Source organism: Heterodontus francisci, chromosome 32, assembly GCF_036365525.1.
Source record: "Heterodontus francisci isolate sHetFra1 chromosome 32, sHetFra1.hap1, whole genome shotgun sequence".
NCBI lineage: Eukaryota > Metazoa > Chordata > Chondrichthyes > Heterodontiformes > Heterodontidae > Heterodontus > Heterodontus francisci.
Window position 1 is genome coordinate 16,799,194 of NC_090402.1, and position 19,978 is coordinate 16,819,171.

Below are 19,978 nucleotides of genomic sequence, written 5' to 3' on the forward strand. Positions count from 1 at the left end.
GAAGTCCAAGTATATGACATCTACAGCCCTTCCCTCATCAATCAACTTTGTCACTTCCTCAAAGAATTCTATTAAGACATGACCTTCCCTGCACAAAACCATATCTTCTCCAGCAGCTTCCCTACCACTGACGTCAGGCTCACCGGTCTATAATTACCTGGATTATCCCTGCTACCCTTCTTAAACAAGAGGACAACATTAGCAATTCTCCAGTCCTCCGGGACCTCACCCGTGTTTAAGAATGCTGCAAAGATATCTGTTAAGGCCCCAGCTATTTCCTCTCTCGCTTCCCTCAGTAACCTGGGATAGATCCCATCCGGACCTGGGGACTTGTCCACCTTAATGCCTTTTAGAATACCCAACATTTCCTCCCTCCTTATGCCGACTTGACCTAGAGTAATCAAACATCTATCCCTAACCTCAACATCCGTCATGTCCCTCTCCTCGGTGAATACCGATGCAAAGTACTCGTTTAGAATCTCACCCATTTTCTCTGACTCCACGCATAATTTTCCTCCTTTGTCCTTGAGTGGGCCAATCCTTTCTCTAGTTACCCTCTTGCTCCTTATATATGAATAAAAGGCTTTGGGATTTTCCTTAACCCTGTTTGCTAAAGATATTTCATGACCCCTTTTAGCCCTCTTAATTCCTCGTTTCAGATTGGTCCTACATTCCCGATATTCTTTCAAAGCTTCGTCTTTCTTCAGCCTCCTAGACATTATGTATGCTTCCTTTTTCCTCTTAGCTAGTTTCACAATTTCACCTGTCATCCATGGTTCCTTAATCTTGCCATTTCTATCCCTCATTTTCACAGGAACATGTCTCTCCTGCACGCTAATCAACCACTCTTTAAAAGCCTCCCACATATCAAATGTGGATTTATCTTCAAAAAGCTGCTCCCAATCTACATTCCCCAGCTCCTGCCGAATTTTGGTATAGTTGGCCTTCTCCCAATTTAGCATTCTTCCTTTAGGACCACTCTCGTCTTTGTCCATGAGTATTCTAAAACTTATGGAATTGTGATCATTATTCCCAAAGTAGTCCCCTAATGAAACTTCAACCAGCTGGCCGGGCTCATTCCCTAACACCAGGTCCAGTATGGCCCCTTCCCGAGTTGGACTATTTACATACTGCTCTAGAAAACCCTCCTGAATGCTCCTTACAAATTCTGCTCCATCTAGACCTCTAACACTAAGTGAATCCCAGTCAATGTTGGGAAAATTAAAATCTCCTATCACCACCACCCTGTTGCTCCTACATCTTTCCATAATCTGTTTACATATTTGTACTTCTATCTCACGCTCGCTGTTGTACAGCCCCAACATTGTTACTGCACCCTTCCTATTTCTGAGTTCTGCCCATATTGCCTCACTGCTCGAGTCCTCCATAGTGCCCTCCTTCAGCACAGCTATGATATCCTCTTTGACCAGTAATGCAACTCCTCCACCCCTTTTACCTCCCTCTCTATCCCGCCTGAAGCATCGATATCCTGGGATATTTAGTTGCCAATCGTGCCCTTCCCTCAACCAAGTCTCAGTAATAGCAATAACATCATACTCCCAGGTACTAATCCAAGCCCTAAGTTCATCTGCCTTACCTACTACACTTCTTGCATTAAAACAAATGCACCTCAGACCACCAGTCCCTTTGCGTTCATCATCTGCTCCCTGCCTACTCTTCCCCTTAGTCACGCTGACTTCATTATCTAGTTCCTTACAGGCTTTAGTTACTACCTCCTTCCTGTCCACTGACCTCCACATTTGTTCCCATCCTCATGCCACATTAGTTTAAACCCTCCCCAACAGCGTTAGCAAAAGCACCCCCAAGGACATTGGTTCCAGTCCGGTCCAGGTGTAGACCGTCCAATTTGTAATAGTCCCACCTCCCCCAGAACCGGTCCCAATGTCCCAAAAATCTGAACCCCTCCCTCCTGCACCATCTCTCAAGCCACGCATTCATCCTGACTATTCTTAATCAATGCCTTGTATTGCATCAGTATTCCCAATTTGATTTCCTAACATTCACATACAGACTGAGTACAATTTGCCATTGTCTGCTTCAAGTTGAGTTAGAAAAAAAAATTCATTTTGGCACTGTTCACAATTTTTCTCTAGAAGGGAGAAGACTGAGGGGTGACCGGATAGAGGTCTTTAACATCATGAAAGAATTTGATAGGGAAGATGAGGAGAAAATGTTTCCACTTGTGGAGAGTCCAATAAATCTAATAGGGAATTCAGGAGGAACTTCTTTACCAGAGAGTGGTTAGAATGTGGATCTCTAGTTGAGGGGAAAAGCATAGAGGCATTTAAGAAGAAGCTAGATAAACACGAGAGGGAGAAAAGAATAGAAGGTTGTACTGATAGAGTTAGTTGAAGGGGTGGGAGAAGGCTTGTGTGGAGCATTAACACCAGCACAGACCTGTTGGCATAATAAAATTTACAGTACAGAAACAGGCTATGTAATTCTATATAACAGTTGAGATAAATTTTGCAATAATCTGATGTTGCTAGTGATCTGTATTTTGCAGTACAATTTAATGTTTCTTCACACATGCATTTTCACACGTATGCTGTTAAGCAGCAAAATTGGCTGGACAGGTCATTCAATTAGAAAACAACAATAAAATGTTGATAACTTCTGCCTGACATGAAACTGGGTATGAATTGGTGGAGGATGTAGCAGAAAGTGAGCCCATTGTGCCACAAAGTTGGAGATTTCCACATTTTGCTAAACGTCTTGCACCACCATGGAAGGGCTTTGATCACTGACATGGCAATCCCTGTGAGAAAACCAGGACAAACTGCCAACAAATCCAGCAGCAGATCAGTAGTCCTGAGGGAGGTGGCAGCAGATCTGCAGGTGGGTGGCAGAAATCAAAACTGGAAAAAATATTTCAAAATGGAGCTAACACTCAATTGATAAAAATCAGGATTTGCCGTTTGAAGTGAAGAAAGGACACCTTCAGAATAATCTGTAAATTTGAAAAATGTGAGAAGTCTGTTATTTGGCAGCCACATTTGGGGTCAATTTTCTAAAATAATTTCTAATAGGATTGTGAATGATGCAATTCTAAAAACATTTTGAACTTTTATTTAAGGCATGTACAGCAAATCTTGTGGAAGCAAGTGGAGAAATAAAAGGTCAAGGATTTTTAAATGATTGACAGCAAGATTGTCCATTTCTGCTTATAACCTTGCAATCTCCATTTAGTTTGAGTCAGAAAAAGACAAAAGCCCTCGTACCAACAATCACATCCATGTAAAATGATCTCTGTTACACTAAGATTTCCTCTCAGTTGCAATTATTTAATCTTTGCTGTAAAACACAATTTCTTGAAGATTGTTGCTATAATCAACAGTGACATTCACACAACAGTAGAACAAATCACTGTCACTGAAGATAACTTCATGCTCCCATGCAGAAATCAACTGTACTGTCTCAAACTTTAAATACAAAATAGACTCGCAGAAGCTGTAAATGTGTAATATGAACAAGGTGGACAATGGGGAAAAAGCCACTAGTGAGTTAAGCCTACACAAGACACTCCATTTAGAAGAGGATTGTCCAACATACAGCCCGCAGGCCAGGATCCGGCCCGCCAAAAGTTTCCATCAGGCCCACAGATGTATTTCAGAGATGAGAAATTTCCCCTTGTCTTCTTCTTTCAGACTGGCTTTTTAAAACACTGTGCTGTCAGTTTCATAGCTGACAGGTGCTGCATGAGAGTGGTAACAGCAGTTTCCCAACTTCGGACAGTTTTGGGGTGTTCCGACATTTTTAAAAAAGGCCGCCAGAAAGACCAAATCTGTCCGAAGTTCAGAAACCGCTGTTCCCAATGACAGCATCTGTCAGCTGTGAAACTGACCAATCACAAAGCTGCTGTGCTGGGCACTTCTACTCCCTGCAACTGTCAGACAGTGAGGGGGGAGGGAAAGAGAGAGAGCGGGGTGGTGAAGTGAGGGGGGGGGGGACAAAGAGGGAGAGAGACAGAGAGGGGGGGAACAGAGAAAGAGAAATAGAGAGAGAGGGGGGAAAGAAAAATAGAGAGGGGGAACAGAGAGAGAGAGGAGGGAACAGAGAGAGGAGGGAACAGAGAGAGGAGGGAACAGAGAGAGGGGGGAACAGAGAGAGGGGGGAACAGAGAGAGGGGGGAACAGAGAGAGGGGGGAACACAAGAGAGAGAGGAGGGAACAGAGAGAGAGGGGGGAAAGAGAGAGAAAGAGAGAGGGGGGGAACACGAGAGAAAGAGAGGAGGGAACAGAGAGAAAGGGAGGAAGAGAGAAAGAGAGGGGGAACACGAGAGAGAGGAGGGAACAGAGTTAGAGAGAGGAGGGAACAGAGAGAGAGAGAGGGGGGACAGAGAGAGAGGGAGGGAACAGAGAGAGAGAGGGGGGACAGAGAGCGAAGATGACACAGAGAGGGGGAACACAGGGAGAGACTGAGTCAGAGAGAGAGAGAAAGAGAGAGAGAGTGTGATCAAGATCACACCTGACAGATGGACATCTATCTGGAATACTTCACATCATTACAAGAAGTGTGTGGGCAAACACTGACTACTTGTGCAAGCAAAAAAATGCCAGGCATCTCACTAAATCAGTGTCCAACATAGTGATGAGAAAGTAAGTCAATAGATTAATCTACTCATTTAAAGCTTCTTCACAAAAATTCACATTTGTTGTTGTTTTGATTAATAGTAAGATAGCTTTTTAAAGCCTTTATCTTTCTAAAATTGTCTCACCAGCCCCCTATGTAAGACAAAAATTATAATATGTCCCCCATGCGAAAAGGTTGGACAACCATGATTTAGAGTAATCAATCAATCGTGACCATTTGGTTTATTATTCAATAAACCATCAAATATCATGGTGTATGTATAACGGGATCTTGCAATGAACCCTAAAATGACAGGATTCAAAAACAGGAAATTCATGCCTTGCACAAGAGTTTTGATTACGTTTACTAATTATATGTGATACAGTGTAAGGATATTTCAACTGCTGTCATTGACATTCTGTACATAAAAAAATACTGCTTTAAGTTTCTCATCTGCGTTGTTATTTATATTCCTTGCAACCCCACAGATTTGACTTCTTTTCTCTCCCCTCACAGCTCCATATATCTGCTCAATACCATGTTCCTTTCATCAGAGTGGAGCATAGCATAGTCTTCTCCATTGACTTTCACAGCCACCACCAGTGCCAGTGTGATCAGCTGAGGCTGTGATCCACTTCCACAGTGTGCTTTAAAGCCTGGCTACCCGACCCGAACCCGACGAGACCCGACTACATGTGTTGGGTTCGGGTAGGGTTATGTCTATATTCCGAGTCCAGCATTCGGGCTCGGGTCGGGTCGGGCTGGACACTGCTTCCGGGAAGTCACGGGATCAGGATTACCCATGATTCCCCACAACTCCATCTGCAGGAATAGCCTGCTGCCGGAACGGATGAACGATATTTGTGTTGTGTTGGATAGGGCCTGGGTCGGGTTTTAAATTTTATACCTGAGCCAGGCTTTAGTGTGCTTGCTGTGAGCATGCCTGAATACTGCCAAGAACAAATTACTTGAAATTGGATGTTCAAACACATGGCTATATCTATATTTCACATGAATTTTTTCTTGAAGTTTTTTTCTAGTAAAGGATATACAACTAACTTCATAAAACTACTTCGTTTTGTAAAATAAAACCTAAAAAAAGTTGGAAAGGATTGCAGTGTCTGAAACAAAATCTCACTACTCAAAGCCAATAAAAGGATTTTGTAAATCAGAATTATGAAATTGCATGTAACTTGGTAACAAAATGAAGTCTATGAACACAATTGGTAGGGTGAGATTATCAACATTGAAATGGATAAAATACATGAAGCTTTTTTTATAAAAACAGTCACAGAGGCCTTGATGGTAAAAATATGGAATCCATGTAACCCAATCCCAAAACACTGCACACACTGCTGTAATTGGAGTGTCTTGCCATGGAGAGGCAGGGTGCTTATTGACATATTTAAAATTGAGCTCTCACAGTGCAATCAGGAGCCTGACTTAAAATTAACTGGTGCTTCACAGCTCTGCTGATCACAGCCCTCCTCCCCCCAGGCTCCCAGACAGTGGATTTCATGTCCCTAACTCTCCTGCCCACCAGCTAGGCTGTCCATTTGGTTGGCCGCTGGGTGGGAGGTGGACCTACAGGATGCAAATTAGGCTTTGCCACTAAGCTTGTCAGGGCCTCCACGTCCCTGACCTTGCTGGATTTTTCAGCCTCACCTAAACCCTCTCCAGAAATATTGAGGCCATAGATTCAAGACTTAAATGAATCACAGTTACTGCTGCAACAAGTTCATTGTGAATACCATAGTAATATAACACAAGTTCTAAATCTTGTTGATGACTTTGAAGTAATTATTTATTTAAATCAATTCTATCTTTGCATAATAGATAAATAAATAATTACAAGACTACAGACTTCTGGATATTCATAATTAATGTTGCTTTATAATTGGAAAGTTAATTTTAGCTGTAACAAGGAGGCATTGTGGAATTTGTAGCAGTAGCTTGACCGTGTAAGACTGTAAGTGCTATTCTCAGAATGTGTTACCAAATGCTGTTGTTGGCCTGTTTGTATTGGTAAAGAAAGAATTTTCATCATCACATCCTCAGGATATCCCAATATACCTTGCAACGAATGGACTACTTTTGAATTACAATCACAGCTTTTATATCGCCAAGTGTGGCACAAACAGAATGAATGAATGATTAGATTACCTGTTTTTGGAGGTGTTGGTTGGAGGGAAGAATATTGGTTAAGGCACAGGAAGAACACCTGCTTTTTCTTGGTTTGTACTATAGGATCTTGTACATCCACCTGAGCAGGCAGGCAGGGCTTCAGTTTAACGTATCAGAAAAATGGCACCTTTGAAAATATGGCACTCACTCAATACTACATAGCCTAAATAATGTACTTGAACTCACAATCTTCTGACACAGCAAGAGTGCTAGCAACTGCACCTAGCTGACACCCAAGCTAGTACCCTGCTAGTTTCCTCTTACGGAACTTTTGGAGTGAAAATTTACCTCACATTTATCTCCTATAAAAGGCGCTTTAAATCTCATTTTCCTCTTTAAATAACTTCATTAAAATAACGCACTCAAATGTGTTGAAATAAAAAGCTCATTGGAGCTTCAACCCCAAAAGAGGAAGCCAAAAAACAAGCCCAGGTAAAATTGCATATTTGATTAAATGTTGCTTTGGACAATGTCAGTGATATTTGTAGGGTGAATATACTGGAAAACACATGGAAAACCTTGTGAATTTACATGAAATACTTATTTGAAATTCCAGACTCCCCTACCCCTAATAGACACAATTTCACAACCAAGTTCCTGGCTTATTCAGTTTTCTATTTCACTGTGGAAGCAGCACTATAATCCTCTAAAATCACACCTTATGAAAATGCTTTCTCTGCACACAGAGCTAAAGAGCGATGAATATTCCACCGCATGCCCAACAAACTTTTTGTAAATGGCAAGGATAGAGGACAGGTACAGCTGTATTAGTACAATTAATGAGGAGTACGATAGGGCTGTAGCATGCAGAGCAACATCTACCACTTGAAATGGGTAAAGACTGAGTAGCTGATAATGTGGTTATTAACCTTGCTGGCCCCAAGATTGTGCTGGAGATTTCAACTCCATTTTCCCATTGAACCTTCTATTAATCTGCTGTGTGTTCTCAGTAATCCATGTGGGGATCAGCACTGGAGAATACTGAAGTCTGTGCAAACACAAAACACTGACCTGTGTTCAAGCAGTCAAAAGTCTACTGCTGAATTTTCCTGGACAATACTCAGATTTAGACCAAGTTGACCAGTGAAATGATAGTTATAGATTTTCCAGTTTCACTAGTCAGCATTCTACCTATCAGCAATGCATTGACCACTTTAATTGTCATTTTAGCCTTACTTCATTGCAAATACGAGCATTTATGATAATTATGGCATAAGGCAACACAGAAAATATAATTCAGCCCTGTGCAAGGAAATTAGATTAAATTTCAGGTGTCGCTCCCTTTCTTATTACTAGCCTCATTAAGAGTCGCTTGTTTAGAGAAATTGATGATATCTGTACATAGTCTCTCTGGCCTAAATTATTTTAGAAAAAATGAATACATTTTACCTGTTGGAGTTTATTCAATGAGTAGCTGAGCTATACAAAATAGGTTTGCTCCCTGGGCAGTGCTGAGTTATCTGATCTCAGCCAAGGCAGCAGAAGGGCCACTACAATTGGCGTCAGAGTCTCTGGCTTAGGGAGGGTGAAATTATTAGGATTCCTGCTTCTCACTATTATCCACTGTAACCCCTCAGTTGCGGACAGCAGGTATGGACAGGATCAGACTTAGCTCCATTTCCCTCTGTGGTTGAACAGCCTGTTGATAGTCAATGTTGATAGTCGATGTCAAACCATGCTCCAACAGGGAGGCAGCTTTTTCAGAGAGTCAGTACCCAAAGTGGTACAGGTCCATTCATTAAATGGGGACCAGCACATCAAGCCAATACGGAGACTGATCTGGAAGCACATGCAGATCAAAAAGCTTCTCCGATCTGGATGATTCGAAAGTGCCCAACACTGGAAAATTCAATAACATCCTTCCTTTGTCCTAAATGCTGTTGGAACACATCCAAAACTTTAAAATTCAATACCAGCCAAATGAATCTTAGTACCAGTACTGAAGTTACTATCTTGGAATTTCCAAGTAAGCATCTGGAATCAGAAAGCTTCTCAGATTTGCATATGGCTTTACCAATCAGCTAGGCTAATCCCCATCATGCTTTGTGTGTATACAAAGTAAGAATGAGACAAAGAGAGCAAGAAAAAGAAAAAGGAGAAAGGGAATGAAAGGGAGAGAGAAAGAGGGGGAAAAAAACCTTTGAATATAAACTGATGCTGTACTATTTGGTGACACGCCATCATGGGGAGCAGCTTCCCAACTTTTTTTTTAAAGCTTTAATCCCTCTGCTTCTGGTTTGCTTTGTCTCCTTTCTATCCCTCTCTCCCTCATTTCTTTTCCTTTCAATCCACTTCTCTGCATATTTTCTTATTTACCACTTACCCCACAGAAAGACCATTCTTCCAGATATCACGAGGCAAAATCCCTTATGGTAGAAGCATTATCCTCAATACAGAGAAGCTAATAGAGGATACCATTTGAAAAAAAAAGACTCAAGACTAACCAATGTAAATGGACCACATTTCTCAAGTTTGGCAGTATCTTGACAGTCCACTCCAAATTATCTAAGAACTCGAAGAATGCCTACTGTGCACTGTGGACATCTATGATGTGATGATGGTATATGGTCATGTGGGGGTAGATTTTCCTCTTCAGCATCAGGGCATAACAGTTTGGCAGGGTAGAAGCCCTAATTGCAACAGTGGGCACCAGCTACTAAAGGTTTTCTTAAAACTAACTGCATCATTTTAAAGCCTCTGCCCCACCAATCTCTTAAGCCTTGGTGGTGAAGTGCGGAAAATCTACCTCTTTATGTGTAATGTCATAATGTATTTTAGTGAAAGAAAGAAAGAAAGAAAGACTTGCATTTATATAGGAATTTTCACAACCACTGGACACCTCAATGCCTTTACAGCCAATAAAATACTTCTGAAGTTTAGTCACTGTTGGAATGTAGGAAACGCAGCAGCCAATTTGCACATAGAAAACTTCCACAAACAGCAAAGTGATAGGGATCAGATGATCTGTTCTTGTGATGTTGGTTGAGAAGTAAATATTGGCCAGGACACTAGGGAAACTCCCCTGCTCTTATTCAAAATAGTGCCATAGGATTTTTTACAACTACCCAAACAGGCAGATGGGGTCTCAGTTCAATGTCTCATCCGAAAGACAGCACCTCTGACAGTGCAGCACTCCCTCAGTATTGCAGTGGAGTGTCAGCCTTGATTTTTGTGCTCAAGCTCTAGAGTGAGACTTGAACCCATTATGTTGTGATTCAGAGGCAAGAGTGCTACCAACTGAGCCATGGCTGATACATTTGATCAAATATTTGTGAAGAAAGGCCTGGATTTTGCAGTAGAACTAATGGTGAAATTATCAGTGTTCACAATTATTAAGGAGTAAATTGGACAGCAACTTCCAATCTGCACATGCACAGTTAAATGTGGAAATCAGTAAGTTGCTGTCTGAGTTGCCCTGCTCCTACAGAAGCTTCGCTACACTGGTACCTCACCAAGAGACATAGTTATTCATACACATGCAACATAGTGAAGTTGTGGCTGTTACCCATTAGACACCCACTAAACATACCAGAAAAAGCTTTTCCATTCAAATTTAAGTAATTTTTTTTAGTGGGATGTCCATTACTGCCGTGCAACGTCTCTGGTACTGAAAATTTACTTTTACAAGCAGGAGTCTTATTCCTGCAGATTTTAATTATTGTTGGAGATATAAAATTTTTTTTTACTTTTTCTTTTTGTCTCTGTTATCCCACTTTTAATCCCGTCTTTCTTTCCCTATACCTATTTGCTTCCTGTACATGATTTTACATTGAATTAAATATTCTAACTGACACTTCCTGGTTTAGACTCTGCAGACTAAATTTTATGCGGCGGCACACTCTAAGAATGGCATGCATCCCGTGTGGATGCGCCATCCCGGACATCTGTGATATTACGTGCGGGGGCTCATTTAAATAGAGGGGGCAGCCTCCACGTCCACAGCAATGGCCTCCAGCACCACCGTGCAGGCGCCGGCACCATTTTTAAAGGGCTTTAAGCCCGCACAAATAAGTTTAATTTTTAAAGGGTATAAAATAAAAGATTTTTAATACATTGAAAGATAAGTGATGGAGGCCCTTCCCCAACCCCCACAGTGGTCATTTCAGGCAATGAAATGACCATCAATTGGTTGTTCCAATACCCAAACTTCACCCCCCCAACCTCCAATCTTTTGCCCTTCAATCCCTTCCCACCATCCCCACATCCAATAAAAATTGATTTCCCCACTCCTCCATCCCACTCGCACTGTAAATGTTATTCCTCCCCCCTCCCCAACAGGTTATCACCTGGAACTCCATACAGAGCACGAACGGTGGCCGTAATATTGGAGTGGGATGGCCGCTGCCTGTAGGTAAGTTAATTTAAATATTTTACATGTTCATTTACATATGCTGATGAAGGGCCCGCCGCCAGGTGGTGGCCGCACAGAGGTCCTGCCGCCGCCAGTAATATGCGGTGGGCCCTTCTCAACGTCGCGTGTCGAGGCAGGCCTCTCCCTGCAGCATTTTACTGGTCCCCCCGTCATGACCTGCGGCATCGAGGGGCCGGTAAAATTCAGCCCTACATGTCTCAGTAAGGATTCTTCAATCTGATTGGTTGAGGAGACACATCGCTTGCCCTGTTCACACAGGGTCCCACATTCCCTGTAGAGGGCACTTTGCTGTTTCAGCCCTCTAATTTCTGGAAATCACAGTGTAAAAGTATAATGATCGTTGCGTTCGCCATTTCTTCACCGCAAACCGCAAAATCCACGCCAATCTATTACTTAACAGTGATTCTATATAGATCACATAGTGGGGAATGTAACTAGATTCTAGTTATATCATGTAATATATTAAAGTCAGAATCATTTAACCCTGGTTACAATGTGCGGGTTACAATATTATTTACGCAAAGGTTTAAAATCTTATACGTACCTATTTGGTATGAATCCTGCATCTTTTAGCATTTCAGCCTGTCCAACATCTTGAGGGAAACCATGCATCACCCAGCCCTGAGTGGAACAGTCCAGTTTACTTAGACGTTGAGACATGCACTTCAAGACCATAACATCTGGAACTATATCCAAAATAAACAGAATTTCATGGTTATTATGTAAGGTTGCCATGGTTTTATTCCTGAATTTCCATGAGACAAAAACAATAATTTTGCGAATTTTTCCATCCTACCTCTATGTTTTTGCCTCTTCCCTAGATGGCACGTCATATTTAACAAAGTAGGTAACTGAATCAAAAAACTTTTCCCTGTCTGATGCCAATTCCACACTCAATATTCAGTTGATGGTTGCCATGTACAAATGAATTGTATGTTCTTCCTAGCCAGTTTATATTTCTGCATTCACACAATGTTCTCATTTAGAACTGGTAATAAACACTCTATTTAGGGCTAAAGATTCATATCATGAGGAGTATTTTTCAGTATAGTACAACCTTCTAATTTCCTCCCATTGCTAAGTCATACTGCCCATGCAATTACTGTGTAAATGGTTTCTTTAGCTTTTTTAGTTTCTCCTGTTGCATTACATGTATGTATTTCCTTTGTGCAACTCTTTTTTGCAATTCACACTTTCATAATGATGCAATCTTTAGCGTTCACCATTTACTTATCATTCACAATATGAGGAATTTATTATAGCCTTTGAGACTAAAAGGTAAAAGAATCTGAATGAATGGAATCTCAAGAGGTTCATGATTAGTCAGGTGCTAACTCTGTCCTCGAGATTATTGCTTTCTCTTTTATTATTTATCCTTACAGGCTTTTGTAGTTCAATTCCATTTCTGCAGCCTATCAGTTTTTCAACAGGAACTTAACAGAGAGCAAATCTGTGTCCAAGTGAACTTTTTCTTTCAAGTTTATGATCAATCTATATGATCACATTTATTCAAGCTCAGTTTGTTGTGATATAATTACCCATAAGATGAATTATACTATGTGTCATATATAACCTAATGTTTTAACTCACTCAGTTATTTAAACTAATGAAACATTTGTTTAACCAAGGGCCTAGAAACTGGATCTTTTACAGGTGTAAAAGGTGCGCTTAAGGGGCCAATATGGCTCATGGTGTGCACATGATCATTTGTAGCAGGAGTATGGTCCCCATCGTATTAGATCAGACACCTCCATTGGCACTGCATCCAGATTTTGGGTTGTGTGTTGCATGCTATATAATTTCCCAATAACAAAAGAACCAGCCCTTATCACCTCCTGAGCAGCAAGTGCAGGTGGATGAAGAACCACATAAGCAGAAGGAAGAGATGAGCAGCACCTGCCACCAGTGCTCCTAGTTACCAGAGTTCTTAGAGAGCAATTCATCCAAGTGTGCTTCACTTGAACCCTTCCTTCCATCCCCAATACACCAACATTCCTGCAAACCTTATCACTATCATCCTTAATTATCACCATCTGATTGCCTTCCTTCAGTCCAGCTTTATGGGTCTTCTCCTCGCTTCACTACAAATATCAACAGCAACAGTAAATCCAAAACTAAATATAATTCAACAACTCAATTCTCTGTAGAATATTTAACAGTAATAAATAAAAATCACCTTTGTGCAACTCCTTAGTGCCTGATTTGTGTAATCTTTTACTTCTCTTAGTGCTCCTACAAAGTGTATCTCCAGTGGCTACAGCTTCCATAGTAAACAACGTCAAGCAGCTGTGGGCCTTGTGGGCCCAGCTACAGATTGCAGCATCTTAGTGTGGGCAGGAGCGGTCTGCTCCAATTGGCTATATGTGGCACTTAAAAGGGCATTGTGCATCTGAGAGAGGACAACAGATACCTCTTCCATGGAACTAACACCATTTTCCTGGAGCTCTGCCTCAGCACTTCTATGGTTCAGTGTGAGAACATAGTCAATGCTGGCCCCCAGAACCGATGGCAGTCACCTGAGCCTCCATGGCAGCAGTATGTGCCCATCATGAAAGGCTCCAACAAGATGAGTGCTACTGTCATGTTCACAGAGTTGGTCACTCATTCCACATTGAACAGAATTGGTCTCCAAGTTCTGCACAAAGGGCATAAAAACCAACAAATAAATGGGCAATGCACAAACAGTAAATTCAAAAAGAGGTTGTCTTAGGGCCTTCCCACCCAGAGGCCATTTGAGGCCCATTATCAGCCACTTAAAAGCATCTTCCGGCCACCACTGGAATCACACCAGTGGCGGGGGCGGGGCGGGGGAGAGTGGGGAGCACTCTGCCACGTGGGTAGGTTGCCCAATAAAATGAGGCGATCTCCTTGCATGATGTGGGGGAAGGTGGGGAAGGAGGGCTCCTCTGTTGACAACCTGTGGCCCACAGAGGGCCACCAGTGGAAAACCACCAACCTCCTTGAACCACCCTCTCCCTGCACTCAACGCCCACCCACCCTCCCTCCATCGTCGGGGCCTGCCAGACTGGCCCTGGTGACCCCGCTTCACTTACCTTAGATCCGGGTCTCCAGTGCTAGGCCTGGTTCCAAAGCCTCTTCTAGTACCATCAGTGGCCATTGGGAGTGGTGGTGCTGCTGATATTATTGAGCTGCCGGCCCTCTGATTGGCCAGCAGCTTTTGGAGGTGGGATCCCTGTCTTTAAAGGGATGGGATTCCCGGTGCCGGGCTGTTGGTTGGTTTGGCATGTTAAATAGAGCCGGGGGCTCCGAGAAACCGAGGCAGGGTTCCCACCACTTTTCTGGCCAAGCACCGGGAGCCCTGCCGGCTCCACTAAATTCTGACTTTAGAATGCATTACGATAAAACTTGCATTTTTGAGAACTGGTACTATTTCTGGCCTTTCACAATATTAAGATGACCCAACATGCTTCACAAAGATTTGTTTTCAAAGTGTAGTCATTGTTGATTTTTGGGCAGACGAAGCAGCTAATTTGTGTGCAGTAATGTCCTACAAAAAACAATGGGATAAATGACTAGTTAATTTGTGTGTTAGTGGTGTTGGCTCAGGAATAAATGTTGGCCAGGCCATCGAAAGTACTCCTCTGTCATGGTATCTTTTATGTCCACCTGAACAGGCAGACTAATCTTCAATTTAACATCTCAGCCGAAAGACAGTCCCAACAACGAAACACTTCTTCAGTACTACACTGAAGTGTCAGCCAAGATTATGTGCTCAAATCCTGGAGGGAGGATTGAATCCATAACAAGAGTGCTAAAACGGAGCCAAGCTGACATTGGCCCAGGTTTAAAAGCAGCTGGTGCAAAGGCTGCCAAATTAAGCAAATTTAAAGGTTAAAACAAATTCTGGCTTCTCACTGTACTACCACTTGCATTTTAATTTTTAAAAAGTCCAGACTATACCATCAGTGCTCACCAGCAATTGGAGGCTAGGTAAGCAGTGTTCCATACATACATTGGAATGCCATGCAATGTGATCCTCCTGTGCTAATTTCACAAAGACTCAAGGGGAAACTGTGCTCATTTGTGCTAAAAAGAGTCAACCGAATGGGCTTACCATCAACAAATGCTTAACTAAGGATATTTGGTACTGCCTGCCATCTACTGGCAAATGCTTTTAACAACAATTTAATTACAAATTCGTAGTTACAGCAAAGAAAGTTATTAAAAATAGAATATTTAAGGAGTTTGTTAACCCCCATCCCCAGTAGAAAGTTGGAAAAGAATCTGTTCCATTATGCCTCAAATGAGTAAGTTAGATTTTAGATGCAAAATGGATTAACTGGAAAGATACATTTTCTTCATATGTGTAAGTGAAATGCTGTGATTCGTATGCTTTATTCACCATTATACTGAACAAAAGAGAGATATCATTTTGAGTAGTTTATACTGTATTTGTCAGGACGCTGTCTTACTAGGGAGAAGTCATTGAATTGAAAAAGGAAACAGAGTGGGACTGAAAGAGAGAGAACAAAACAGAGCACGCACACCAGAGAGTACACAGAATCAAATTTGGTCAGGAAATAGGATTATCAGCAATCAACAATCCAATCAACAATAATTTTAACAGTTTTCTCAATATTATTTCACTAAATTAAGTGCTATTTGAGCCTTCCTCTGATGCATTTAAACCTCTATCACTGTTGTCTCAGACATCCCATGCAGTCATTTCACGTATGTCACAGAATCTTAAAGCAACCACAGTGATGTGTGTCATTTAACTCCTTTGCACATAATTTTCCACATAGTGGGGCAGGAATTGAAACCTTTCGTTACTGATGAATAGTCAGAGGTCCTTAGCCAAAATTTTGGATGGAGATAGGAAGGCTTGGTTTTAAACTGAGACATTTAAATATGGCACTGTTTGGAAGGAATATTTATCACTGCACGTCCTGCATAGTGCACTGTAGCTACTTTGCTGAAAAACAAAGCATCATGTCGGCAGCACACACTGCGACCACACTGTGCCGGTGGTGGAACGGGTGGATGTTTTCGGATAAAGTGACAATCAGCAGACTGCTTTGACTTCAACGGTGTTGAGCTTCTCAAGTGTTGTTACAGCTGCATCCATTTAACCAAGCGGAGAGTATTCCTTCATGCTCCTGACTTGTGCCTTGTAGGTGGTGGAAAGGCTTTTGGGAGTCAGGAGGTCAGGTACTCCCCACAGAATACCTAACCTACTATAGTAGCCACACCATTTATATGTCTAGGCCAATTGAGTTTCTGGTCAATGGTGACTCCCAGGATGTTGATGGTGGGGAACTCAGTAATGGTAATGCCACTGAAGGCTGAATTTTCGAAGCCAACTGAGCGTGGGACCAAAGGTGGGAGGGCAGAAAAATTGCCGTGTGAGAGTGGCCAGTTAAGACAATTGAGGGGCCTATTAAGACCCCTCTCGCCCACAGACTTTTCTGGTCGGCAGGCAGTGACCGAACCACTACCAGTGAAAGGAGGTGGCTACCCAGCGGCAGACCGGGGTTCCAGCGCTCCATATCACTTTTTTAACACCACCGGCAGCAGATTTACAAACAGCCACAAGTGCAGCCACAAGCCACTCTCCATCTTGAGACGCCCTCCATTTCCCTTACTTGCATCGGCAGGCTGCAACTCTCTCAGTGCTGCAGGGCCTCCCACTGGTCCTTCAACCCTGGGAGCCCACCTGTTGTCCTTAGTTGGAATGCAAGCACACCCTCGAGCTATCAATTGACCAATCCTGCAAAAATCGTGTCAGGTGACTATTTCCGATACAGTGCGGTGTTGGGACCTGCATTTGATCCCAAAGTTGGGATTCAGACCCCAAACCAAAAATCCAGCCCTGAATGTCAAAGAAAGTTGATTAAGCTGTCCCTTGTTGGTGATAGCCATTGCCTGGCACTTCTGTGTGGCAAATGTTACTTGTCACTGTATCTTTTCCAGCTATGGGTATGGACTGCTTCATTATCTGAGGAATTGTGAATGGAGCTGAGCACTGTGCAATCATCAGCGAACAGCCCCTCTTCTGACCTTATGATGCAGGGAAGGTCTTTGATGAAGAAGCTATATGTAATTGTACCTAGGGTGCTGCTCTAATGAACTCCTATAGCAATGTCTTAGAGATGAAACAATTGGCCTACAACAACTACAACCATCTTCCTTTGTGCCAAGTATGGCTATAGTCATTGTAGAGTTTTCTCTGATACCCATTTTTATTGGGGTTCTTTGGTGCCACACTCAGTCGAATGCTGCCTTAATGTCAAGGGAAGGGATGCTCACCTTACCCCCAGATTTCAACTCTTGTGTCCATGCTTGCACGAAGGCTATAATGAGGTCTAGAGGTGAATTTTCCTGGGGTGCTCAAACTGAGGAGGTTATTTGTAAGTGCTGCTTGATACCACTGTTGGTGACTCCTATGCTGATAGAGTAGGCTGATAGGCCGTAATTAGCTAGGTTGGATTTACCCTGCTTTTTGTGGACAAGACACACCTGGGCAACTTTCCACATTGTTGCGTACTGGAACAGCTTAACTAGGGGTGCGGCTAGTTCTGGAGCACATCTTCAGCACTACAGCTTCAACATTGTCCAGTGCACTCAGCTGTTACTTGATGTCACATGGAGTAAATCAAATTGGCTGAAGACTGGCATCTGTAATGGTGGGGCCCTCTGGAGGTGGCTGAGAAAGTTCATCCACTTGACACTGCTTGGGATTGCTGCAGTGTTCCAGTGAACATCAACGCAAGCTCGAGGAACAGCATCTCAATTACCGAATAAGCCTGTCGGACTGAACATTGAGTTCAATAATTTCAGAGAATGACGGGCCCCCCATTTTACTTTTATCTTTAGTTATTATTTTCTTTTTCCTTTTTTTAATACATTTTTTCTGTTAATTTTATTTTATTTCATCTTAGTTTGTTCGGTTTGCTTACCCACTTTTTTTTTCATGTTTGTACTTGCGGCTGTTCAATTTTTAGTCCATTAACACCCTATCTGTACTAATGCTTTGTCTTTCAGCACACCATTAACATATTGTTTGCCTTTGCTCCATGGCCTTCTGGTCAGCTATTCTGTGACCTTGCCCTATTTACACCTTCTCCTGTGTTATCTCTTGCCCCAACCCCGCTTTACTTGCTTATAACCTTTTACATTTCTAATATTTGCGAGTTCTGAAGGGTCACTGACCTGAAACGTTAACTCTGCTTCTCTCTCCACAGATGCTACCAGATCTGCTGAGTATTTCCAGTATTTCTTGTTTTTATTTCATCCACTTGACATTTCTGGCTAAAGATGGTTTCAAATGCTTTAGCCTTGCCTTTAGCACTCATGTGTTGCACTCAGCCATCCTCAACAATGGCACACAACACAACAAAGGGTTTCCTAGGTGTAAAGACGGGACTTGGTCTCCATTAGGACTTAGTTCTGTGCTGTGGTCACGTCTACCAATGTTGTCAGGAACAGATACATCTATGACAGGTACATTGGTAGAGGATAAGGTCAAGTAGGTTATCCCTCACCATTTTCCACAAGATTGGTCTCGCAGCAATGTCCTTCAGGACCTGATCAGCTCGACCAGTGGGGAGCCACTCTTAGTGATGGACATTCCCCCACCTAGCTCATATTCTGTGCCACTACTACCCTCAGTGCTTCCTTCAAGTGGCGTTCGACGTGGAGCAGCACTGACTCATCAGCTAAGGGAGGATAGTAGCTGGTAATCAGCATGTTGATTCATTGCCCAAGTTAGGATTACCCGGCCCATTCCCTGCCCCCTGAATGTATACTACTGTGCCCCAGCCTCTGCTGGATCTGTTTTGCCAGTGTGACAGGACATATCCAGGGATAGTGGTGCAGGAATCTAAATGGTGGCTAATAGGTATGATTCTGTGAGTATGACTATGTACGCTATTGCTTGACCAAAATGTGGGACAACTTTCCCAACTTTGGCATCAGTCTCTAGATGTTAGATGGGAGGACTTTGCAGGATCAGCTTTTTTAGGTGTGTCCTTATCATATGTTTCAATGCCTAGATAGCAACTAAGTGGTCTGTCTAGTTTGATTCCTGTTTTTCTGTCTTGCTATTTGATACAACTAAGCGGTTTGCTTGGCCACTTTAAAGGGCAGATAAGAGTCAATCACATTGGTATTTTTTAATTCGTTCATGGGATGTGGCGTCGCTGGCTAGGCCAGCATTTATTGCCCATCCCTAATTGCCCTCGAGAAGGTGCTGGTGAGCTGCCTTCTTGAACCGCTGCAGTCCATATGGGGTAGGTACGCCCACAGTGCTGTTAGGAAGGGAGTTCCAGGATTTTGACCCAGCGAAAATGAAGGAACGGCGATATAGTTCTAAGTCAGGATGGTGTGTGGCTTGAGAGAATCTTGCAGGTGGTGGTGTTCCCATGCAACTGCTGCCCTTGTCCTTGTGGTGGTAGAGGTTGCGGGTTTGGAAAGTGCTGTCTAAGGAGCCTTGGTGCGTTGCTGCAGTGCAGGTACATACTGTTGCCACTGTGCGTCGGTGGTGGAGGGAGTAAATGTTTGTGGATGGGGTGCCAATCAAGCATGCTGCATTGTTCTGGATGGTGTCGAGCTTTTTGAGTGTTGTTGGAGCTCACCCATCCAGGCAAGTGGAGAGTATTCCATCACACTCCTGACTTATGCCTTTTAGATGGTGGACAGGCTTTGGGGAGTCAGGAGGTGAGTTACTCACCGCAGGATTCCTAGCCTCTGACCTGCTCTTGTAGCCACAGTATTTATATGGATACTCCAGTTCAGTTTCTGGTCAATGTTCTCTCTTGTTGGAGATGGCCATTGCCTGCCACTTGTGTGGAACGATGTTACTTTCAT

The 19,978-nt window shown here is 42.8% G+C and overlaps 1 protein-coding gene across 4 annotated transcripts in view; it reads right to left on the reverse strand.

Annotated features, from left to right (window-relative positions):
• The window catches only part of ak8 (adenylate kinase 8), a 148,389-nt gene that overhangs the window by 44,124 nt on the left and 84,287 nt on the right, over nt 1-19,978 (reverse strand). For all 4 annotated transcript variants that reach the window (XM_068011863.1, XM_068011864.1, XM_068011861.1 and 1 more), the window contains one exon: nt 11,694-11,835. In XM_068011863.1, coding sequence (XP_067867964.1) covers nt 11,694-11,835 — 142 coding nt within the window. The remainder of the gene's footprint in view (nt 1-11,693; nt 11,836-19,978) is intronic.